Source organism: Sorex fumeus, unplaced genomic scaffold (assembly GCF_029834395.1).
Source record: "Sorex fumeus unplaced genomic scaffold, SorFum_2.1 ptg000043l, whole genome shotgun sequence".
NCBI lineage: Eukaryota > Metazoa > Chordata > Mammalia > Eulipotyphla > Soricidae > Sorex > Sorex fumeus.
Window position 1 is genome coordinate 32,974,154 of NW_026606100.1, and position 25,498 is coordinate 32,999,651.

General features: G+C 53.3%; 3 protein-coding genes across 3 annotated transcripts; all 3 read right to left on the bottom strand.

Annotated features, from left to right (window-relative positions):
- Positions 1-2: 2 nt before the first annotated feature.
- Positions 3-7,929, bottom strand: LOC130029418 (calcium homeostasis modulator protein 2-like). The gene is given in 4 exon segments (XM_056120316.1): positions 3-104; positions 4,965-5,339; positions 7,382-7,563; positions 7,566-7,929. Coding segments are annotated over 4 exon segments (1,023 nt in total).
- A 4,005-nt stretch (positions 7,930-11,934) lies between these two features.
- Positions 11,935-15,016, bottom strand: LOC130029419 (calcium homeostasis modulator protein 2-like). Its single transcript, XM_056120317.1, has 2 exons — positions 14,471-15,016; positions 11,935-12,435 (listed from the first exon to the last, which is right to left on the bottom strand). Exons 1-2 carry the CDS (start codon positions 15,014-15,016, stop codon positions 11,935-11,937), a joined length of 1,047 nt encoding a protein of 348 aa, XP_055976292.1.
- An 80-nt stretch (positions 15,017-15,096) lies between these two features.
- LOC130029421 (calcium homeostasis modulator protein 1-like) lies at positions 15,097-25,243 on the bottom strand. Its single transcript, XM_056120318.1, is given in 4 exon segments — positions 15,097-15,122; positions 21,272-21,659; positions 24,697-24,874; positions 24,876-25,243. Coding segments are annotated over 4 exon segments (960 nt in total).
- Positions 25,244-25,498: the final 255 nt, after the last annotated feature.

The window sequence follows — 25,498 nt, forward strand, 5'->3', positions numbered from 1 at the left end:
TGTCAGGGCAAGGGCTGCACTAGGACAAGGTGCAGGCTGGCGGTCGCTTGGCAGTAGGGCTGGGCTGGGCTCTCCTGTTCACGGTGGTGGCTGCTGGACACCTCCTGTAGGAAAACAGGAGGCAGAAGCATGTCTACTCACTGGCTGTCAGGCCCACAGTTTGCCTTCGGGTGCCATCTTAGCCCGCCATTAGTCCTGGCCGAGGGACACAGCAGTAAGTCCCAGAAGGAACCACAGTGCTGAGATCTCTCCAGGCCCCATACCGAACCAATTTCATCAGGACACCCCAGATGGAGCTGTGTGCTCTCCCCGCCTATTCCAGATGGAATCTCAGTGACCAAAAACTTCCACAAGCAAGGCCCAGGTGTGCGGGTTCCTGGACTACACCAGGCCACATGGTGGCAGAGGACGCAGGCTTTCCCCCACTGGGTCCCCACCTGCTCAAGAGACTGGCAGTCATGCTCACAATTTGCCTCCAGGTGCCATCTTAGTTTTTATAAAAACCAGCTCCCGGAAGAGAACAGTGCAGTCTCCTGCCCCCGCGCCTGACTGTCCTCGCCACAAGGGCCCCTTGGAGGGGAATGGGTTGAGCTTTCCTCCCCACCCCGACCTGGGCTCCGGCAGCCAACGACCTCCAGGACCAGCCACCACCATACTGAGACCACTCTCTGCACACATGAAGGTACTGGCAGAGGGACAAAATCACGTGGGTTCCGGTGCCAAGATCTCCAAGCCTACTCGGATTTGGGCCAAGCATCCTCCACCGAGATCCTCCAAATTCCAGTAGGCGGGGGTCACACCCACCGACTGGTCCCCTGGCGCCATGTAATCCCATCAATGGCAAAGACTCAGAGACTATAAAAACCAGCTTCTGAAACCGCACGGCCGCATTTGTGGCCGCACAACATCCTATTATAACGTCTTATTAACTCATTCCTACTTTGGACAAACTGGCAGGCTACCGAATGTAGCCTGCCCACACGGCAGAGTCTGGCAAACTCCCCGTGGCATACCCAATATGCCAAATACCAGTAACAATGATGGGTCTCATTCTCCTAAAGAGCCTTCAATATAATCTCAGGGCTAGGATGAAGGAGACGTTACTGGGGCCTACTCGAGGCAATCGACGATTAACAGGATGATTTGTGATTTGTGTGATTTGCCATCTTTGTGCACCAAGAGTTGTGGCCCAGAAATGCCCCATTGAATCCCAAAATGAATGAGTGTCCTACAGAGATGTCTTTTGAACCCAACCATTTCCAATCTAGAAATTTACATTTACAATTGTGGCCATGCGAGCTCTCATGATATTCAAAATGAGCAATGGAAAGTAAATTATCTACCTTCTGCTTTTATGGGGGGGGGGAGGGCACACCTGGCGATTCACAGGGGTTACTACTGGCTCTGCACTCAGAAAATACCCCTGGCGGTGCTCAAGGGACCATATGGATGCTGGGAATCGAACCCAGGTTGGCTGCGTGCAAGGCAAATGCCCTACCCACTCTGCTATTGCTCCAGCCCCTATCTAGCTTCTGCCTCTGGAAGACAGGCTTGAATGGTGGTGGGAAATTTCGAGCAAAACATAATGCCCAAAATTAGAGAGAAAGTATTGGGGACATTGTCTGCCATTGAGGCAGGGTGAGGACTGGGATGTGGGTGATGAAAAATGTGCTCTGGTGGAGGAATGGGTGTTCCGTCACCGTATGGCTGAGTCCCAAATGTGAAAGCTTTGTAGCTCTATCTCACGGTGAGATAATTTAAAAAAAAAAGTAATATGTAGTTTATGCTCAACCAATCAGCTTAATCAATGACTGAAAAAATACCAGTACTCCTATATTATTAAAAAAAAAAGTCTGTTCTAAACCCGAATCCCAGGGTCAACTCCGAGGGTTGGGCAGAAGGGGCCATTCTCTCCATTGCAAAGAGCAGGAGATACCCCAGGAAGAACTGGAGCATGCAGTGGAGGATATGGCTTCGAGGTAGAGCTCAGGCCTCTTTCCTGTGAAGACCTGAGTTCACCCTCCACCCCTACAAACTGCAAATGTGAAGGTGCCCGGGCAGGCCTTTTGAGCACGATCTAAGGAGGCTTGGGTGGTGGGTGAAGTGAATTTTCTATCTCTGCTGACCTTATTCTTTGCTCACCCACAGGCCCTAGGGAACCTTCTATCCCCTGTCTCCCCATCATTCTCTCCATCTCTATGAGGAAAAAACAAATTCTTCAGGTTGTGGGGTGGGGGAGCAGGCAGGTAGGGTATCACCCAGAGTTGCCCCAAGGGGGTCCCTCTCTATACGTGTGTCCCATCTGCTTACTGCCAAGACTTCCAGACGGGCCTGGGCTGAACTCGCTGTCGGGGAGAGATCTGACCCCTCATCCTGATGGGGCGTGGGTGGGTCTGTTTCCCAGAAAAGGGAGTTTGTGGGGATGCCAGAACTGGAGCCCGCCAGGCCCCTCCCTCCGCCTCAGCCCTTCTTGGCTTTAAGACTCCCGTGAGCAAGACTCTGTGTGCCAAGTGCCCAAGTAGGGTTCCAGAGGCCACTGGTCGGGGTAACTGAGGAGGAACCAGGTCCACTTCGGAGACCACACCCCAGGCCAGTGAGAGGCACCTTCAGATTTTCAAAAAAAATCCAGGAGGGGGGGCAAGGAGGACCGACCCGACTGCTCTGAGACAAGTCGTACACCCCAGGACTGGCGCCTTGCTTACCAAGAGCTCCAGGACAGGACAGATGGCCCGGGGTATGGAGACCTCCGGTGGTGTCCTCGCCTTCCTGCTTTGCTTCTGTGCTGGATCTGGGTGGCTTCAGAAGGTTTTATTCCAGAAAAGAGGAGGGGCAGCCGGTCAATGACGTGCATGGCAGCCCCGAATTGGGAAATTGGCAGGGCAGAGGGTGGGGAGCAGGGGTGTGGGAGGAAGGGAGTGGGGACTCTGCGGTTTACACTGTAAGGTCTCAGCAGGTCAGGGCCATGCCCAACCACCTGTGGGACGCTCACCCCACCATGCAGAGCTGCCGCAGCTGGGAGGGAGGAAGATGGCAAAGCTTTCTGCCTCTCCCTGTGCTGCCCTGGCTGATTCATTTTCCCAGGAGGTCGCACCCCAGTTCCAGCTAACTCTGGTGTTGTTTCACACCTCAGGTGGAGGGGCCCGAGAGATAATACTGCAGGTGGGCACTTGTCTGGCATAGGCACAACCAAGGGTTCAAGCCCTGACATCATAATTAATCCCCTGAGCCTCACCAGGAGTCAGCTCTGAGCACAGAGACAGGAGTAAGCCCTTAGCATTGCTGGTTCTGATCAGGGTCTCATAACTGGAGTGTGGGGACAACAAAATATTAGGTGGAGGAAAAACAAACAAAAAGCAGCACGTAAGAGCATGGGAGACGTGTGTTTACTGGGTGAGCTGAGGGGCAGGTTTGGCAGAAGGCCTGGGGTGCAGTCCTCAGCACAGCTCACTTTGTATGGTCCCACAGGCATCTCCGAGAGCCACCCCTGAGCACCAAACTGGAAGTAAACTCTGAGTACAACTGGTGCGGCAGTTGCTCCCAAACTAACCAAACCAAAGGTAGAACTCAAATCTCAGGACTGCTGGGTAGGAACTTCAGAATGTGGGACCCCGAGCTCTGAGGGCATCAGTGAAAGAATTTGGAGCAGGATGTTTTTTCCCCCTATACCCAGTTGACTCCATGCCTTCTATTTGGATCAGGGATGACCCCTGGTATATGTGATCCAGGGTATCAAACCCAGGTGAGCCACATGCTAAGGCAAGAGCCCTACCCTCTGTACTATCTCTCCAGCCAGTGTTTATTTATTTATTTTACAGAGATGCATGTACATTCATCGTCCCTCCTGGAGAATCCAGCAAGCTACTGAGAGTATTCTGCCCGCACAGCAGAGCCTGGAAGCTCTGCATGGCATACTCGATATGCAAAAAGAAGGAACAATAACGGGTCTCATTCCCCTGACCCTGAAAGAGCCTCCAATATGGCACCATTGGGAAGGACAAGTAAAAAGAGGCTGCTAAAATACCAGGGCTGGGATGAATGGAGATGTTGCTGGTGCCTGTTTGAACAAATGGATGAATAACGGGATGACAGTGATACGGTGATTATTTTTTTACAAATTTTATATATTTTATTTTTATAAAATAGTTCACAATATTTCATTGCAGGCAATATTCAAACACCAATCCAACCACCAAGCACCTTCCCAACACAAGAGGAAAGTGTGTGAAGGTTGTTCTCTTTCATTCTGGAGCCATTTAAGGTCGAATATAAGAGAATACAAGTAAGTATGTTCAAACCAAACAAATGTGTGCGACTTTGGCTATGTTAGTGGGCTAGAGTATTAGAGGTCAAGCAGATGCATTAGGAAATTCTCAGACCCTCTCTACCAGGAACTTTAGTTTGTAGGCTCTGGATCTTGGCCATTGATGAGATTACATGTTGCCAGGGACAGTTTGTGGGTGTGACTGCCAAGCTACTGGACAACTGGGGATGTGGGGGGAGGAGGCCCAGTCCCGTTCCAAGTGAGCTTGGCGATCTCAGCCACAGGTCCCGCATACCTAGGTTTTCCTGCCTGTTCCCACTTGGGTGAGGCTCGTTCAAGTGTGTAGAGAGTGGCCTTGGGCATGGTGTCAGTTGTTTTCTGGAGATTTTCTGCTGTCGGGGTTCTACTTGGGGCTGTGCTCGGGAGTCACTCTTGGGTGGTGCTCGGGAAAACTTGCTCCAGGGGTTTTGCACACAGGAGTCCTGCCTGTGAAGCCTGAGTTTCTTCAGGTCCACAGGCCTGTTCTTCAGGGGCAGATGGATCTGCTGCCTTCTCCTCTGCACCCCATACCTCTGAACTTCATTCTTTCCCCAGAGCCAGCGGTGCAGGTGGAAGGATGGGGCTGCTGGGGTCGGGGGTTGGGTTGGCAGCAAGTTTGGGCTCTGGGTGGGGGGGGCAGGGCCGCCATCTCTGTGCTGATGACCCTGGCCTTGCCACGTGGATCCTGGGCCCACTCGTGTAGGCGGCTGAGGACGGGGATACCCAACTTCTCCTGGAACAGGTAACTGCCAGTGATCTTGTCCCACTGTAGCTTCTGGTGGGTGACTTGTTCAGGGAACTTGGCCACCAGCTCCTTGTCCTCCTTGTTGAGCGCCACGAACCCGAAGAAGCTCTTCACATTGTTGGCCGCCATCGCGAGCGAGCACACTTCGGCTGTGCGTTGGAAGAGCCGTTCCTCATTGGCAAGGTACCTGGTCAAGTAGGCCTCCTGGTGGTAGCCGAATTTCGAGCAGCAGGACTGGAAGAACTTGATCACCAACAGCAGGATGGCCATCGAGAAGATGAGCAGCCACCCTAAGTGCTGAGACACAGACGGCCAGTCAGAGAAAGGGGCAGCTGAGGGGGTCCAGAGCGGCTGGGGTGGGGCTGACCCTTAGCATCCTCCAGCCAGCTGGCTCTACATCTGCAAATTCTGCATCGGAACGAGAAACTAGCGTTCCCAAGCAGCACTTACTCTGTGTTTCAATTGGGCAGATTCCTGCTTCCTTCCCCTCCTCCCCAGGGCCTCCCTATTCCCCACATCTCAGTCCACCAAGTCTGGCTCAGACTGCCAGGCTCAGATTCATGCCACCTCCCTGGGACCCTCTGGGAGCACCCCCATGCCCGCTTCCTCCTCACCCTCTATCTTGCTGGAAAATCGCCTCATGCTGGTCTCAAAGGCTCCCTGGCATGGGTATCGCTCCATTTCTGGCTCTGTGCAGCTCTGAGTAATGGCACCCCATTCCCGTGTCTCCGTACCCCTCTCCTGTGCTGCTCACACCCTCCCCTCTACTAAAGCTTTGTGTGTATGTGTGTGTGTGTGTGTGTGTGTGTGTGTGTGTGTGTGTTGAGACCAAGGGTCACTGGTGATACTTCAGCCAACCTGGCTCACAGTTTAACCTTAGGGCCTGAGGCATGTGGTGCTGCCCGAACCCTGTGGGGCTCGGAGTGAACAGGCTTCCCTGGTGATGCGTGGACCCCATCCAGTGATGCTCAGGGAGCCTCAAGGCCTGTACCTGGCAGTTCTTGGGGACTGTGTGGTGCCAGATTGAACCCTATGGGCTAGGTGCACGGCAGGCTTGCGCCTTAGCCCTGTAGTGTCCCCAGCCCCAACTGTTGTTTCCCATGTCCCGAGACTAGGTCAGTGCCTCCTTGCCACTCCCCGGCCTCCTCTCTGCCCCTTCAGCCCTCACCAGGCTACTTACTTCACTCTGCCCTGATCCTTCTGCCCCCTCGGAGTGAAGCCAAGGCTGAAGGGAGGAGGGAGCAGGCGATGGATGTCCCAGAAGCAACAGGATCAAGATGGGATCTAAAGCAGTGGATTTCGCCACAGAGCTGTGCGGGTCAGCAGGTGGAGAGAGTTGGAAGCCTCAGTTCTTACTGCCCAGATTCTTACTGCCTGACCAGGGTCCAAGGGCCAGCGAGAGTGGGCGGGTGTGAGAGGCTGGAGACCACTGCCCCAAAGCTGCTCCATCACCGGCTCTACAGCAGCCCAAGGCACAGGACAGGGGCCCCTGAGACCCAGCTGGCACAGGTTGGTGGTTCATTAGAGAGAGGTATCAGCAAAAACTGAAGGCATGGTGAGCTGCAAGAAGACTCCCCCAAACTCTGCCCTTGACAAGACCCTAACAACAGACTCATTTTGTTTTTGTTTTATTTTTTTGCCTTTAGGAACACCCACGGTGCTCTTGGTAACATATGGGATGCCGGGGATCAAATTAAGGCTGCCGTGTGCAAGGCAAACACCCTCATTGCTATATGATCACTGTGCCCCTTGCAACAGACTCTTATCTGCATGAAAACCTCAAGTTGGGGCAGTCTGTGGGAACTTTGCGAGAGCAAGTAGGGACCTCCCAGTCCGGGTCTGCTGCATCCCAGCTGGAATGTGTGATTCCTTTCTTTGACTTTTGGGCATCCTCAGCTCTCTCTCCTCTGTACCGGTTCCCCTTGAACGCTGGACTGTTTCTCTCCCTCTTCCTGTCTCCCCCTTCCCTAACTAAAATGAATGAAATGAATGCTAGTTAAATTTTAAGCAATCGTGAGTTCTGTTGGGTTTGGCCAAAACCCAAATCATCAAAATTCTTATCTGGAGGAGTCGGGAAAATGACCTAGTGATAGAGCACTTTCCTTGCATGTGTAAGTACCGGTTCCACCCACAGCACTGCAAAAGTGAACACACCTCTCCTATTTGAAACTAGAAGTGATTCGTATCACTCATGTCTGTCACTAATTGCGGGACTCAGGCTTTGGAGTTTTCCTGAGGATCATTTCCTGCCTGGGCACTGAGCTCCCCCAACCCTCTCCCACCTGTCCACACACATACCTCGCAGGGAAAGGGATGAGGATCAATCAGCAGAGCCTTAACTGAGACTCATACTTCAGCCAACAGCTCACCTCCTCCTGGAATTCGAACAGGTTGGCAGGGCCCTCCGTGCAAGGGAACCTGGCCAGGACACACGTGGCATGGGAGAGAGGAAAGCTCTCGTCCCCGGTCGTGAGCGAGGACAGGTCCACAAACTCGCTGAATTCGCAGACATAGGCCTCCCGCGCAGCAGGGAGATGACCAACCAGGTGACTGAGGCCACGAGAGCACGGACTAGGATGGACTTTAGGAGGAGGACGGTTGTGATGACTGAGCATTTCTTGGTCCTGCGGTACTGGCACTCAGTCACCAGGTTCCTGGTTTGGTTGTTGAGGATGATGCTGATGAAGAAGAACACCAAGGCGGGCCCCCTGATGGTCATCAGCCCGTACTGGAAGTTCAACCCAGGTGTGTATGGACAGTGGAAGGCAAACAAAGAGAAGAGCTCCTGGCCAACCACGGTGACCAGGGCCACTAGGCAATGTAAGCTCACCCAATCATTACTCTTGAACAAGAATGACAGGAAGCAGACGCTGGGGTTAGTCATGGTGTCAGGGCAAGGGCTGCACTAGGACGAGGTGCAGGCTGGTGGTCGCTTGGCAGTAGGGCTGGGCTGGGCTCTCCTGTTCACGGTGGTGGCTGCTGGGCACCTCCTGTAGGAAAGCAGGAGGCAGAAGCATGTCTACTCACTGGCTGTCCGGCCCACAGTTTGCCTCCGGGCACCATCTTAGCGCGTCAACAGCCCTGGCCCAAAGACACAGCAGCAAGTCCCAGAAGGACCCACAGTGCTGGAGATCTCTCAGGGCCCCATACCGAGCCAATTTCACCGGGACACCCCAGACGGAGCTTGTGTCCTCTCCCCGCCTATTCCAGATGGAAACCCGGTGACCAAAAGCTTCCACAAGCAAGGCCCAGGTGTGCGGGTTCCAGGACTACGCCAGGCCGCATGGTGGCAGAGGACCCAGGATGCTCCCCCCTGGGTCCCCACCTGCCCAAGAAACGGGCAGTCATGCTCACAATTTGCCTCCAGGTGCCATCTTAACGCACCAAGGGCCCTGCCCCAGAAAGGCCCCACTGAATCCCAAAATGGATGAGTGCCCTACAGAGATGTCTTTGGAACCCAACCATTTCCAATCTAGAAATTTCCATTTACAATTGCGGCCATGCGAGCTCTCACGATATTCAAAATGAGCAACGGAAAATAAATTATCTACCTTCTGGCACTGGCAGACAGGCTTCAATGGTCGTGGGAAATTTCAAGCAAAACATAATGCCCAAAATTAGAGAGAAAGTATGGGGGAAATTGTCTGCCATAGAGGCAGGGTGAGGACTGGGATGTGGGTGATGGAATATGTGCACTGGTGGAGGAATGGGTGTTCCGTCACCGAATGGCTGAGTCCCAAATGTGAAAGCTTTGTAACTCTTTCTCACGGTGATACAACTAAAAAACAAAAGTAATTTGTAGTTTATGCCTAAACCAATCAGCTTAATCAATGATTGAAAAAATAGCAGTACTCCTATATTATTAAAAAAAATAGAATGTCTGTTCTGAACCCGAATCCCAGGGGCAGCTCTGACGGTCGGCCAGAATGGGCCATTCTCTCCATTGCAAAGAGCAGGAGATACCCCCAGGAAGAACTGGAGCATGGAGTGGGGGATATGTCTTTGAGGTAGAGCTCAGGCCTCTTCCTTGTGAAGACCTCGGTTCACCCTCCACCCCTGCAAACTGCAAATGGGGAGGTACCCTGGCAGGCCTTTTGAGCACAATCTAAGGAGTCTTGGCTGGTGGGTGAAGTGAATTTTCCGTCTCTGCTGACCTTATTCTTTACTTACCCGGAGGCCATAGGGAACCTTCTATCCCCTGTCTCCCCATCATTCTCTCCATCTCTGTGAGGAAAAAACAAAGTCCTCAGGTTTTGGGGTGGGGGAGAAGACAGGTAGGGTATCACCCAGAGTTGCCCCAAGGGGGTCCCTTTCTATACCTGGGCCCTGTCTGCTTACTGACAAGACTTCCAGACGGGCCTGGGCTGAACTCGCTCTCGGGGAGAGATCTGACCCCTCATCCTGATGGGACGTGGATGGGTCTGTTTCCCAGAAAAGGGAGTTTGTGAGGATGCCAGAGCTGGAGCCCGCCAGACCATTCGCTCCGCCTCAGCCCTTCTTGGCCTTAAGGCTCCCGGGACCACAGAATGTGCGTGCAAAGTTCCCAAGTAGGGTTCCAGAGGCCACTGGTGGGGGTATCTGAGGAGGAACCAGGTCCACTTATGAGACCACATCCCAGGCCAGCATGGGGCACCTCCAGTTTTCTCCAAAAAAAAAAAAAACCCCAGGGGGTTGGAAGGGAGGATCAGCCCTCCTGCTCTAGGTCAACTGGCAACTTGCTTACCGAGAGCTCCCCAACAGGACAGGTTGCCCGGGTTGTGGAGGCCTTCGGCAGCGCCCTCGCCTTCCTGCTTTGCTTCTGTGCTGAACCTGGGTGGCTTCAGAAAGTTTTGTTCCAGAAAAGAGGAGGGTCAGCCGACGGATGATGTGCATGGCAGCCCCGAATTGGGAAATTGGCAGGGCAGAGGGTGGGGAGCAGAGGTGTGGAAGGGAGGGAGGGGGGACTCTGCGGTTTCACTGTAAGGTCTCAGCAGGTCAGGGCCATGCCCAGCCACCTGTGGGACGCTCACCCCACCATGCAGAGCTGCCGCAGGAAGGAGGGAGGAAGATGGCACGAAGATGGCAAAACTTTCTGCCTCTCCCTGTGCTGCCCTGACTGATTCATCTTCCCAGGAGGTCGCACCCCAGTTCCAGCTAACTCTGGTGTTGTTCCACACCTGAGGTGGAGGAGCCCGAGAGATAATATTGCAGGTGGGCACTTGTCTGGCATAGGCACAACCAGGGGTTCAAGCCCTGGCATCATAATTAGTCCCCTGAGCCTCACCAGGAGTCAGCTCTGAGCACAGAGACAGGAGTAAGCCCTTAGCATTGCTGGTTCTGATCAGGGTCTCATAACTGGGGTGGGGGGGGGGGACAACAAAATCTTAGGTGAAGGGAAAACAAACAAAAAGCAGCACCTAAGGGTCTTGGAGACATGTGTTAGCTGGGTGAGCTGAGGGGCAGATTTTGCAGGAGTCCTTGGGTCTGGTCCTCAGCGCAGCTCGCTTTGTATGGTCCCACAGGCATCTGTGAGAGTCACCCCTGAGCACCAAACTGGAAGTAAACCCTGAGCACAACTGGTGCCGCCATTGCTCCCCAACTAACCAAACCAAAAGAACAACTCAAATCTCAGGACTGCTGGGTGGGAACTTCAGAATGTGGGACCCCGAGCTCTGAGGGCATCAGTGAAAGAATTTGGAGCAGGATGGTTTTTTTTTCCCCCCATACCCAGTTGACTCCATGCCTTCTATTTGGATCAGGGATGACCCCTGGTATATGTGATCCAGGGTATCAAACCCAGGTGAGCCACATGCTAAGACAAGAGCCATACTCTCTGTACTATCTCTCCAGCCAGTGTTTACTTTATTTATTTATTTATTCATTCATTTTACGGAGATGTCTGTACATTCATCGTCCCTCCTGGAGAGTCCAGCAAGCTACTGAGAGTATTCTGCCCACACGGCAGAGCCTGGAAGCTCCCCATGGCATACTCGATATGTCAAAAGAAAGAACAATAACGGGTCTCATTCCCCTGACCCTGAAAGAGCCTCCAATATGGCACCGTTGGGAAGGACAAGTAAAAAGAGGCTGCTAAAATCCCAGGGCTGGGATGAATGGAGATGTTCCTGGTGCCTGTTTGAACAAATGGATGAATAACAGGATGACAGTGATACGGTGATTATTTTTTTACAAATTTTATATATTTTATTTTCATAAAGTAGTTCACAATAGTTCATTGCAGGCAATATTCAAACACCGATCCCACCACCAAGCACCTTTCCAATACAAGATGAAATTGTGTGAAGGTTGTTCACTTTCATTCTGGAGCCATTTAAGGATGAATATAAGAGAATACAAGTAAGTATGTTCAAACCAAATGAATGTGTGCTACTTTTGGTATGTAAGTGGTATTAGAGGTCAAGCAGCTGCATTAGGAAATTCTCAGACCCTCTCTACCAGGAACTTTAGTTTGTAGTCATTGGATCTTGGCCATTGATGAGATTACATGTTGCAAGGGGCAGTTTGTGGGTGTGACTGCCAAGCTACTGAAAACGGGGGAGCTGGGGGGAGGAGGCCCAGTCCCGCTCCAAGTGAGCTTGGCGATCTCAGCCACAGGTCCCGCATACCTAGGTTTTCCTGCCTGTTCCCACTTGGGTGAGGCTCATTCGAGTGTGTAGAGAGTGGCCTTGAGCATGGTGGCAGTTGGGTTCTGGAGGTTTTCTGCTGTCGGGGTTCTACTTAGGGCTGTGCTCGGGAGTCACTCCCAGGTAATGCTCGGGAAAACTTGCTCCTGGGGTTTTGCATCCAGGACTCCTGCCTGTGAAGCCTGAGTTTCTTCAGGTCCACAGGCCTGTTCTTCAGGGGCAGATGGATCTGCTGCCTTCTCCTCTGCACCCCATAACTCTGAACTTCATTCTTTCTCCAGAGCCAGCGGTGCAGGTGGAAGGGTGGGGCTGCTGGGGTCGGGGGTCTGGCTGGCAGAAAGTTTGGGCTCTGGGTGGGGAAGCAGGGTCTCCATCTCTGTGTCATTGACGCTGCTATTTTTAGATAGACCCTGGACCCACTCGTGCAGGCGGCTGTAGAGGGGGATACCCAGCTTCTCTTGGAACAGGTAACTGCCAGTGATCTTGTCCCACTGTAGCTTCAGGTGGGTGCCTTTTTCGGGGAACTTGGCCACCAGCTCCTCGTCCTCCTTGTTGAGCGCCACGAACCCGAAGAAGCGCTTCACGTTGTTGGCCGCCATCGCGAGCGAGCGTACCTCAGCCGTGCGTTGGAAGAGCTGCTCCTCATTGGCGAGGTAGCGTGTCAGGTAGGCCTCCTGGCGGTAGCCGAATTTCGAGCAGCAGGACTGGAAGAACTTGATCAGCAACAGCAGGCTGGCCATCGACAAGATGAACAGCCACCCTAAGTACTGAGTCACAGATGGCCAGTCAGAGAAAGGGGCAGCTGAGGGGGTCCAGAGCGGCTGGGGTGGTGCTGGCCCTCAGCACCCCCCAGCCAGCTGGCTCTGCATCTACAAATTCTGCATCGGAACGAGAAACTAGCGTTCCCAAGCGGCACTTACTCTGTGTTTCAATTGGGCAGATTCCTGCTGCCTTCCCCTCCTCCCCAGGGCCTCCCCATTCCCCATATCTCAGCCCTCCAAGTCTGGCACAGACGGCCAGGCTCAGCCTCATGCAACCTCCCAGGGACCCTCTGGGAGCTCTCCCATGCCCGCTTCCTCCTCACCCTCTGCTTTGCTGGAAAATCACCTCATGCTGGTTTCAAAGGCTCCCTGGGGTGGGTATCGCTCCATTTTTGGCCCTTTGCAGCTCTAATTAATGGCACCCCATTCCCGTGTCTCCATACCCATCTCCTGGGCTGCTCACACACTCCCCTCTACTATAGCTTCGTGTGTGTGTGTGTGTGTTGAGACCAAGGTTCACTGGTGATACTTCAGCCAACCTGGCTCACAGTTTAACCTTAGGGCCTGAGGCATGCGGTGCTGCCCGAACACTGTGGGGCTCGGGGTGAACAGGCTTCCCTGGTGATACGTGGACCCCATCCAGTGATGTTCAGGGAGCCTCCAGACCTGTACCTGACAGTTCTCGGGGACTGTGTGGTGACCGATTGTACCCGATGGGCTGGGTGCACGCCAGGCTTGCGCCTTAGCCCTGTACTTTCCCCAGCCCCAACTGGTGTTTGCCATGTCCCGAGACTAGGTCAGTGCCTCCTTGCCCCTTCCCGACCTCCTCTCTGCCCCTTCAGCCATCACCAGGCTGCTTCCTTCACTCTTCCCTGATCCCTCTGCCCCCTCAGAGCGAAGCCAAGGCTGAAGGTAGGAGGGAGCAGGCGATGGATGTCTGAGAAGCAACGGGATCAAAATGGGATATAAAGCAGCGGATTTCACCACAGAGCTGTGCGGGTCAGCAGGTGGAGGGAGATGGAAACCTCGGTTCTTACTGCCCAGGTTCTTACTGCCTGACCAGGGACCAGGTGTCAGGGAGAGTGGGCGGGTGTGAGAGGCTGGAGACCGCTGCTCCAAAGCTGCACCATCACCGGCCCTACAGCAGCCCAAGGCACAGGACAGGGCCCGCTAATACCCAGCTAGCACAGGTTGGTGGTCCAGGAGAGAGAGGTGTCAGCAAAAACTGAAGGCTATGGTGAGCTGCAAGAAGACTCCCCCAAACTCTGCCCTTGACAAGACCCTAACAACAGACTCATTTTGTTTTTGTTTTATTTTTATTTTTTTGCTTTTAGGAACACACCCACGGTGCTCTTGGTAACATATGGATGCCGGGGATCAAATTAAGGCTGCCATGTGCAAGGCAAACACCCTCATTGCTGTATGATCACTCTGCCCCTTGCAACAGACTCTTATCTGCATGAAAACCTCAAGTCGGGGCAGTCTGTGGGAACTTTGCGAGAGCAAGTAGGGACCTCCCAGTCCGGCCTACTGCATCCCAGCAGGAATGTGTGATTCCTTTCTTTGACCTTTGGGCATCCTCAGCATTCTCTCCTCTGTACCTGTTCCCCTTGAATGCCGGACTGTTTCTCTCCCTCTTCCTGTCTCCCCCTTCCCTAACTAAAACGAATGAAACGAATGCTACTTAAATTTTAAACATTCGTGAGTTCTGTTGGGTTTGGCCAAAACCCAAATCATCAAAATTCTTATCTGGAGGAGTCGGGAAAATGACCTAGCGATAGAGCACTTTCCTTGCATGTGTGAGTACCGGTTCCACCCCCAGCACTGCCAAAATGAACACAACTCTCCTATTTGAGACTGGAAATGATTCTTATCACACCAAGAATCTTGCCTCATGTCTGTCACTGATTACGGGACCCAGGTTTGGAGTTTTCCTGAGGATCATTTCCCGCCTGGGCAGTGAGCTCCCCCAACCCTCTCCCACCCATCCACACACATACCTCGCAGGGAAAGGGATGAGGATCAATCAGGAGAGCCTTACCTGAGACTCAAACTTGAGCCTGCGGTTCACCTCCTCCTGGAAGTCGGACAGGTTGGCAGGGCCCTCCATGCAAGGGAACCTGGCCAGGACCCACGGGGCATCGGAGAGAGGAAAGCTCTCATCCCCGGCCATGAGCGAGGATGGGTCCACGAACTCGCTGAATGCACAGACATAGGCCTCCCCGCGCAGCAGGGAGATGACCAACCAGGTGACTGGGGCCACGAGAGCACTGACTAGGATGGAGTGTAGGAGGAGGAAGGTTGTGATGATTGAGCATTTCCTGGTCTTGTGGCACCGGCACTCGGCCACCAGGTTCCTGGTTTGGTTGTTGAGGATGATGCTGATGAAGAAGAACACCAAGGCGGGCCCCCCGGTGGTCATCAGCCCATAATAGATGTTCAACCCTGGTGTGCACGGACAGTGGAAGGCAAACAAGGAGAAGAGCTCCTGGCCACTCGTAGTGACCAGGGCCACTAGCCCATTTAAGCTCACCCAATTATTACTCTTGAACAAGAATGACAGGAAGGGGACGCTGGGGTTAGCCATGGTGTCAGGGCAAGGGCTGCACTAGGACGAGGTGCAGGCTGGTGGGTGCCTGGCAGCAGGGCTGTGCTGGGCTCTCCTGTTCACGGTGGTGGCTGCTGGGCACCTCCTGTAGGAAAGCAGGAGGCAGAAGCATGTCTACTCACTGGCTGTCAGGCCCACAGTTTGCCTCTGGGCACCATCTTTGCTCGCCATTAGCCCTGGCCCAAAGACAAAGCAGCAAGTCCCAGAAGGACCCACAGTGCCGGAGATCTCTCCGGGCCCCATACCGAGCCAATTTCACCGGGACACCCCAGACGGAGCTTGTGTCCTCTCCCCGCCTATTCCAGATGGAAACCCGGTGACCAAAAGCTTCCACAAGCAAGGCCCAGGTGTGCGGGTTCCAGGACTACGCCAGGCCGCATGGTGGCAGAGGACCCAGGATGCTCCCCCCTGGGTCCCCACCTGCCCAAGAAACGGGCAGTCATGCTCACAATTTGCCTCCAGGTGCCATCTTAACGCACCAAGGGCCCTGCCCCAGAAAGGCCCCACTGAATCCCAAAATGGATGAGTGCCCTACAGAGATGTCTTTGGAACCCAACCATTTCCAATCTAGAAATTTCCATTTACAATTGCGGCCATGCCAGCTCTCATGATATTCAAAATGAGCAATGGAAAATAAATTATCTAGCTTCTGCCCCTGGCAGACAGGCTTGAATGGTGGTGGGAAAGTTCAAGCAAAACATAATGCCCAAAATTAGAGAGAAAGTATTGGGGAAATTGTCTGCCATAGAGGCAGGGTGAGGACTGGGATGTGGGTGATGGAATATGTGCACTGGTGGAGGAATGGGTGTTCCGTCACCGAATGGCTGAGTCCCAAATGTGAAAGCTTTGTAACTCTATCTCACGGTGATACAATTAAAAAAAATAGTAATTTGTAGTTTATGCCCAAACCAATCAGCTTAATCAATGATTGAAAAAATAGCAGTACTCCTACATTATTTAAAAAAAAAATGTCTGTTCAAAACCCGAATCCCAGGGGCAGCTCTGAGGGTCGGCCAGAAGGGGCCATTCTCTCCATTGCAAAGAGCAGGAGATACCCTCAGGAAGATCTGGAGCATGGAGTGGGGGATATGGTTTCGAGGTAGAGCTGAGGCCTCTTCCCTGTGAAGACCTGGGTTCACTCTCCGCCCCCCCCCCCTGCAAACTGCAAATATGGAGGTGTCCTTGCAGGCCTTTTGATCTTAAGAGGCTTGGGTTGTGGGTGAAACGAATTTTCCATCTCTGCTGACCTTATTCTTTGCTCACCCGGAGGCCCTAGGGAACCTCCTATCCCTTGTCTCCCCATCATTCTCTCCATCTTTGTGAGGAAAAAACGGAGTTCTCAGTTTGTTTGGTGGAGAGCAGACAGGTAGGGTATCACCCAGAGTTGCCCCAAGGGGGTCTCTCTTTATACATGCGCCCCGTCTGCTTACTACCAAGACTTCCATAGAGGCCAGGGCTGAACTCGCTGTTGGGGAGAGATCGGACCCCTCATCCTGATGGAACGTGGGTGGGTCTGTTTCCCAGAAAAGGGAGTTTGTGGGGATGCCAGGGCTGGAGCCCGCCAGACCCTTCCCTCCGCCTTAGCCCTTCTTGGCTTTAAGGCTCCCAGGAGCACAGACTCTGGGTGCAAAGTTCCCAAGTATGGTTCCAGAGGCCACTGGTGGGGGTAACTGAGGAGGGACCAGGTCCTCTTCTGAGACCACATCCCAGGCCAGCAAGGGGAATCTCCAGATTTCTCAAAAAAAAAAAAGCAGGAGGGGTGGAAGGGAGGACCAACCCGACTGCTCTAGGTCAACTGGCGACTTGCTTACCGAGAGCTCCCGGACAGGACAGGTGGCCTGGGTTGTGGAGGTCTTTGGCAGTGCCCTCGCCTTCCTGCTTTGCTTCTGTGCTGGATCTGGGTGGCTTCAGCAAGTTTTGTTCCAGAAAAGAGGAGGGTCAGCCGACTGATAACATACATGGCAGCCCCGAGTCGGGAAATTGGCGGGGGGAGGGTGGGGAGCAGGGGTGTGGGAGTGAGGGCAAAACTTTCTGCCTCTCCCTATCCTGCCCTGGCTGATTCATTTTCCCAGGAGGTCGCACCCCAGTTCCAGCTAACTCTGGTGTTGTTTCAGACCTCAGGTGGAGGGGCCTGAGAGATAATACAGAGGGTGGGCACTTGTCTTGTACAGGATCACCCAGGGGTTCCACCCCTGGATCATAATTAGTCCCCTGAGTTGAGTATGATCAAGGTCTTATAACTAAGGGGGTAAAAATCTTAGGTGGAGGGAAAACAAACAAAAAGCAGCACCTGAGGGTCTGGGAGACGTGTGTTTGCTGGATGAGCTGAGGGGCAGGTTTTGCAGGAGTCCTGGGGTCCAGTCCTCAGCACTGCTTGCTCTGCATGGTCCCACAGCCATCTCCGGGAGCCACCCCTGAGCACTAAGCTGAAAGTAATCCCTGAGCACAACTGGTGCGGCCATTGCTCCCAAACTAACCAAACCAAAAGTCGAACCCAAATCTCAGGAGTGCTGGGTGGGAACTTCAGAATGTGGGACCCTGGGCCAGGAGGGAGTTGGTGGGTGGATTTGGAGCAGGGTGTTTTTTTTTTCTTCCCACATCCAACTGACTCCTTGCCTTTTTTTTTTCCTCTCAAGGATCATCCCTGGCCTATGTGGTGGCCGGATCAAACCCAGGTCAGCCATATGCAAGACAAGAGGTCACCCATATGCAAGACCTGCTGTACTATCTCTCCAGCTACTGTTTATATTTTTTACCTGGCGATGCACAGGGGTTTCCCCTGGCTCATGCACTCAGGAATTACTCCTGGAGGTTCTCAGGGGACCATCTGGGATGCTGGGAATCGAACCTGGGTCAGGGGCGTGCAAGGCAAACTCCCTACCCACTGTGCTATTGCACCAGGACCCAGTGTTTATTTTTTTTTCCTTCTTTCTTTTTTAATTAGTGAAACACCATGAGGTACAGTTGTAGATTTACAATTTTTTGGGTTTCGATTATACAATGGTCAAATACCCATCCCTCCACCAGTGCCCATTTTCCACCACCATGGATAATATCCCTCCCACCCCCATCCCCCTATCCCCCCCTGCCTCTATGGCAGGGCAATCCCTTGTGTTCTCTCTCTCCTTTAGGGTGTTGTGGTCTGCAAAAGAGGCATTGAGTGGCAAACATGTTCAGTCCATAGTCTACTTTCAACATGCATCTCCCCTCCTGGGAGGATCCTCAAAACACACATTATTTGGTGCTCCCTTCTCTATCTGAGCTGCCTTTTCCCCTAGAATTCCCGGCTGGCCTCTGACCTATGGAGTAATCCTCCTGGTGCTGATCTCAGCTATTCTTGGGTATTAATCTCAAATTTTGTTACTTTATATCCCCCAGAGGAATGCAATCTTTCTATGTCTATCCCTCTCTTTCTGACTCATTTCGCTTAGCATGATACTTTCCATGTTGTACCACTTGTTCGTGGGGCTGGAGCGATAGCACAGCGGTAGGGCATCTGTCTTGCACGCAGCCAACATGGCCGACCCGAGTTCGATTCCTCCGCCCCTCTCGGAGAGCCGGGCAAGCTACCAAGAGAGAGTATCTCGCCCCCATGGCAGAGCCTGGCAAGCTCCCCACGACGTATTCGATATGCCAGACACAGTAACAACAAAGTCTCCAATGGAGACGTTACTGGGCCCGCTCCAGCAAATCGACGATCAACGGGAGGGCCTTTACCTTTTTTTTTACCTTTACCACTTGTTTGTAAATTTCATGACTTCATCTTTTCTAACAGCTACATAGTACTCCATTGTGTAGATGTACCAAAGTTTCTTTAACCAGTCATCTGTTCTTGGGCATTCAGGTTTCTTCCAGTTTCTGCCTATTGTAAAGAGTGCTGCAATGAACAAACAAGTGCAGATGTCACTTTGACTATACATTTTTGCCTCTCTGGGATATATTCCCAGGAGTGATATTGCTGGGTCAAATTGGAGCTCAATTTCTAATTTTTTCAGAAGCGTCCATGCTGTTTTCCAAAAGGGCTGAACTAGTCGGCATTCCCACCAACAGTGAAAGAGTGTCCCTTTCTCGCCACGTCTGCGCCAGCATCGGTTGCTTTTGTTCTTTTGAATGTGGGCCAGTCTCTGAGGTGTGAGATGGTATCTCATTGTGGTTTTGATCTGCATCTCCCTGATGATTAATGATGTAGAGCATTTTCTCATGTGCTTTTTTGCCATTCGGATTTCTTCTTTGAGAAAGTTTCTGTTCATTTCATTGCCCCATTTTTGGATGGGGTTGGATGTTTTCTTCTTGTGGAGTTCAACCAGTATTTTGTATATCCTGGATATCAACCCCTTGTCAGATGTGTATTTGGCGACTATCCTTTCCCATTCTGTAGATTGTCTTTGTATTTTGGTCACTGTTTCTTTGGAGGTGCAGAAGCTTCTTAGTTTAAGATAGTCCCATTTATCTATCTCTGTTTTCACTTGCTCAGCCAGTGGTGTGGCATCTTTGAAGATACCATTAGCTTCAATGTCATGGAGGGTTTTGCCAACTTTGTCTTCAATGTACCTTATGGTTTCTGGTCTGATGTTGAGGTCTTTAATCCATTTTGATCTTACTTTTGTACATGGTGTTAGGTAGAGTTCTGAGCCCATTTTTTTTTGCATGTAGCCGTCCAGTGATGCCAGCACAATTTGTTAAAGAGGCTTTCCTTACTCCACTTCACATTACTTGCACCTTTATCAAAGATTAGATGATCATATGATTGAGGGGAGATGTCAGTGTATTCGACCCTGTTCCATTGGTCTGCAGTTCTGCCTTTGTTCCAGTACCATGCTCCCAGTGTTTATTTTTAAGATCTTACAGAATACCATTCCAGATTCTGTCTCCTTCCCTTTCAACATAATGCTGAGGGACAGAGCAGACCTTTCATCTCCACTTCCAGAGACACGCTCAGGGGAGGCTCATCGATCTCTGTAAGTCTTTGGGATCCGGGGCTTGGCCTCAGGTCTCCCTGACGCCATCATGCCCTTTCTGTACTTTGGTGTCCCCAATTCCACAAGGATGACTTTTCCCCCTGGGGGCTCCTTGGCCCACCCCACTTCCACACACCAACAGACTGCTGACTTCTATTTGCTTCTCCCTTGGAGTGTGGCACTATCGGGGATCAAGCCCAGGGTCTCCTTGTACCTCTCCTGGTATTTCTGCGTTTTTATTTTTGTTTCTGGGCCGTAAGGGCTTCCCCAGCACAGCGTTCTGGCACATGCTCCAGCAAACTCTCAAGAGACGGGGTGCTGGGGTGGGCCCCTGGCCTGTTCAGGCCTCTAGCTGTCTCTTCAGTGTTCTGAGCCCTCCCCTAAGCACGGGCTCCCCGCCCCGGCAGAGCCCTCCACCCTCCGTCCCACCCCACATCAGCTAATAGGGATCCCCCCTTCTCCCAGTAATTAAAGGAGGGAGTTGAGGGTCTCAGAAGGGGAACGGTGGGATGGGGGCAGGGACACAGAAGGAAGCACGGGAACCGTCAAACTAACCTGCATGTATGAGGTTCCGGGTTCAACCCCAACACATCAAAAGAAAAACAACCACAACACTGCCACGTAGCGACTCGGGTTCACTGATGAGCAAGACTGGGGTTTCAAGGACATTAGAAATGTGAGACCCTGGGCCAGGAGGGAGTTGGTGGGTGGTGGGAGGCGGACAGTCAGCAGGCATGGCTCGGGGCTTCCTTCCTCTGGGGTGGAGGAAGCCCCTCTTCTCCCTCCAGTTCATCCCTCAGGACAGCTTGAGCTCCCGGGTCCTCCCGTAGGTGGGTAGAAAGAGAGGAGTGAATGCTGCCCCTCAGAGGGGAGTGCGGCACCCTGTCCTCGGCCCTCTGACTGGAGGGGAAACTGAGGCTCAGGAAACACCCTGGGGACACAGTTTGAAGCCATAGAGCCTATGCTGAATCATCTGGCTCATCCTGGCACTGAAACTCCCTCTGAGCAACCTCACTCCACAGACACCCCAACTTGGGGCCTCCGAGTTAGAGCCCCTTTCCTCTGCGGGATCATGAGGAAAGGGGCATATTTGATTTCTGATCCTTTCGTTTGTTTGGTTTTGGGGTCACAGCAGGCTGTGCTTAGGGATCACTCCTGGCAGGACTCAGAGGACCCTCCGTGGTGCCAGGGATTTAACCCGGATTGACAGTGTGGAGGGTAATTGTCTTATCTGATCTACTCTCTCCTGGCCTGCAGCTTCTGTTTCTGAGCCCGCTCAGTGGCGGTTTGCATTTGTGCCAGCTGGTAAGCAGCCGGTTGACGGCGCCCTGGTCCGTGATGCCCCGTAGCTTCTCCCTCTCCTCCTCAGCCCCACCGGGGCTGGCTGGGGCCGCCACCGCTGCTGGGTTAGCAGGGGCCAGCGCACCGTGGGAGTGACCAAGCTCCAAGTCGTGGGTCATGGCCTCGAAGAACTGCTGGATGCAGACCTTGGCGAAGGCCTTGGTGTGCTCCGTGCACGTCTCGTCGAAGAGCTTGCGCTCAATGTCGATGTAGTGGGACCAGTACTTGCTCTTGAGGAAGGCCGCCTGCGTGAAGCAGGGCTGCACAGAGCGCACGGCGAAGGCCAGCAGCGTGGTCAGCAGCACGAAGGACCAGCCCAGGGCCTGCGGAAGGGGGACAGTCAGCAGGCATGGCTCGGGGCTACTCCCCATCCCTGGTCTGTGCAGACGTGCCCCTGTGGGCCCAGAGGACTAGGCGGGCCCAAAACTTCTATCGGGCTTCGTCCTCACCTCTGTCCGACAGGCCTGAACAGACCCGCGTTTTCTTATTAGTCGGGAATCTGATTTATATGTGAAAATTTCTAGAGCCCACACGGAAGTTTGTGAACTTCCTGTAACTGTATCTCGCAGTGATCGATTAAAAAGATTTAAAACTTAAACTAAACTCAAAAGAAAATTTCTGGAGTTCAGATGAAACCAACTAATCTTAAGTAGAATTTATTTTTTTGTGTTTGGGTCACACCCAGCAGTGGTTAGGGCATGCTCCTGATTCTGCCCTCAGGGATCAATCCTGGCAGGCTCTGGGGACCATGTGGGGTGTTGGGGATTGAGCCTGGGTCAGTTTGTTTTTAATTTTTATTAGTGAAACACCATGAGGTACAGTTGTAGATTTACAAATTTTTGTGCTTGGGTTTTTTATTATACAATGATCTAACACCCATCCCTCCATCAGTGCCCATTTTCCACCACCACGGGTCCCAGTATCCCTCCCACTCCCCTTCCCCCCATCCCACCCTGCCTCTGTGGCAGGGTATTCCCTTTTTTCTCTCTCTTACTGGGTGTTGTGGTTTGCAAAAGATGCAATGAGTGGCAATCATGTTTGGTCTATAGTCTACTTTCAGCATACTTTTCCCATCCTGGGAGGATCCTCCCAACACCCTTTATTTGGTGCTCCTTTCTCTAGCTGAGCTTCCTTTTCCCCTAGAATGTGTGGCTGGCCTCCAAGCCATGGAGCAAAACTCTTGGTTCTATTCTCGGCCACTCTTGGGTGTTTGTCTCCTATTTTGTTACGTTATGTTCGAGCCTGGATCAGTTTTGTGCAAGGAAAGTGCTCTATCCACTGTACAGTTGTTCCCACCCCTCAGATGGGATTTATAAGTCAACTCACTGAAATGTGTGAGGGGTCAGGCAGCCTTCCGGGCGCTGTTCACTGGTGCTTTCTGGGTCTAAGGCCAGGAGGACCTGGGGGACCCCCCATGAGAGAGGAAGTGCTAGCTGCTCAGGAAAGCAGAGTTTGGGGTGCACCCTCAGACTGTGGGGTTCACGTGGGGTGTCTGGATGCTGGTGCAGGCAACACAGGAGAGAGAGGGGGGTCTGGCTTTGACTCTCACATTGCAAACACGCTCTTCCAGCTCCTGCAGGCAGGTCCATCCCCCCACACCCTCCTCTGACACCCCCAGGTTCCTGTCCTCCCATTCATGAGGGGCTGAGAGGAAGGGGGGTCAGAGGGAGAGGATGTGGAAGGGGCTTGGGTGGGGGGGTTGAGCCTGGATTTCCCCTCAGCAGACCCCTTGCCCTCGCACTGATGGTGCCACATCATCTAGGCCTTCCCTGGAGGGGCCCCCAGGCCCTCAGTGTCCACTCCCCCCCCCACAAGCAGCGAAGCACCAGCTGGGGGCATTTGCCAGGGAGATGTTCCCAAACAGCCAAGCCACCCATGTGCCTCTCCGCCAGGCCCAGGAGGGGAAAGAATGCAAATTCCTGGCTCAAGAGTGCGGATGTGCTGCGGGCTGGGCTGGGCCCCAGGACAGACAGCCTGCCTTGGACAGAGGCCACCGGGCAAATGTTCCTGAAGGGCACAAGCCCAGGGGAGACAGCCCGGCTCTCAGCAGCTGGACTCTGGGCCAGCGAGGTGGTTCAGAGAAGTTATCCTGGTCCAGAGAGATAGTACAGCAGGTTGGGCGCTTGCCTTGCACATGGCCAGCCCAGGTTCCATCCCCAGCCTCCCATATGGACTCCTAAGCAGCTCTAGGAGTGATCCCTGAGTGCAGAGCTAGGAGCATTGTCAGGTGTGGCCCCCAAACAAACAAACAAAACACACACACACACACACACACAAGAAAGAAGGAAGAAAGAAAGAAAACAAAATTACCTTGCATGCATGAGACCCCTAGCACCACACACACACACACACACACACACACACACACACACACACTGAAAGGAGCTAGGAAGGCTAGGAAGGAGTTAATTAACTTGTAAAATTGCTTTCTGTAAACAGTTCAGCAGCCTTGAGGTTACAAAATTGGATTGAACCAAGTAGATGTGTGAGGTATGGGTTAGACATAACTATTTAAAGATAGATAGAGTATTTTGACCATTCTGGAAAGTGAAACTATGTGACCGGGTCAAGGTGTTTGAGTCGAGATACTGCAAGGAAAACTGTAAGGAACCTAGCAAAACATGTATGTGAAAAATATGTGGGAAAAATACGTGGTCTTTGTTCTCAAACTGTATAAAAGATGACCTGTTTCTGAGTTCTGGGCTCTCAGCCTCTGCCCGCTCTTGGGTATGCTGCAGAGCCCCAGCATGCTGGCTTGAATAAAACCCCGGTTGAATTCCTGCAGGAACGTTGTCTGTCTGGTCTCTCCGTGCCTCCCAGGGCTAGGGAACTCCCGACCCCAACAACACACACATACACACACAAAAGAAAGAAAGAAGAAAGAAAGAAAACAAAATTACCTTGCATGCATGAGACCCCTAGCACCACACACACACACACACACACACACACACACACACACACACACCACAGAGCCTCAGCTGGGAAAATGAGTCTGTGCCCCTCAGAGCTCCATCTGTGGGAAACTATGCCCAAGGAGGCTCCACAGACGTACAAATGACAGATGTCCATGTTCTGTTGCGGTCCTATGCAATAATCAGGACCACAAGAGCCTTTCTCAGCAGTACTTGGCCAATCGGGCCTGAAAGTTTAATGCTCTAGGCCCAGAGATACTGCTCAGGCTGGGGGTTCCCAGCACCACCCCAGAAGTCTTTGGGGAGAACACATGGTGTTGAAATTTGAACTCAGGTCCCTGCATGTAGAAGCCTTGACCGCGGGGCTCTCTCCCTGCACTGGGCAGGGTAGGGACTTAGACCCCCTCCAGAGCTCAGGGGGACCCAGGCCCCGGCACCCCCTCACCTGGGAGATGCAGCGTAGATAGCGCACGGCCACCTCTCGCGCCAGCAGCCAGTCCCCGTCCCCGTCGTAGATCTCGGGGCAGGGCACCCGGGCCAGCAGGCGGGCGAGCTCGGATGCGGGCAGGCTGGGGGCCAGGCTGCCATTGCCTAGTGCTGTCACGGGCACGGCGGTGCAGAAGGCACTTGCCGTCGAGCAGGGTGACGGCCACCCAGACGACAGGCGCAATGAGGGCGCGCAGGGCCATGGAGCAGAACATGTAGCGCAGCACGGCGGGGTCCTTGGCGCGGCGACCCGGTGGCCGCTTCCACTCCTCGGCCAGCATGGACACATTGTTGTTGAGCACCAGGCCCAGCAGGAAGAGCACCAGCGGTGGGGCCAGCAGGATGCCCGCGCTGTAGGCCGCATTGTAGCCCGGCAGGCAGGGGCAGTTGAAGTCAAAGGCAGAGTACATCTGGGCGCTGGCCAGGGCCAGGATGCCGCAGATGCCGTTCATGAAGGACTCCTGGTTGGACTGCAGGAACTGGAAGATCATCCGGAACTTGTCCATAGTGGTCCCCTGCCACCCGCCTCGGCGCTGGCCCTGTGAGCAGCCCCCTGGGCACCCACCGCATGGCGGAGACGGGTGGCTTGGGACCAGGGCGGGAGCGTCTGTGAGACTCTCGTGGGAGGGTGGCGTGGGGGTGCCCAGGGCGTGGCTCTCCCTGTCCCAGCCTCTGGCTGCTTTCTCTCCCTCTGCAGCTGCCTCCGGCCAGGAAGCCCCGGGCCACGCCTGGTGGGGAGCAATTCATGGGGGTTGGCGGGC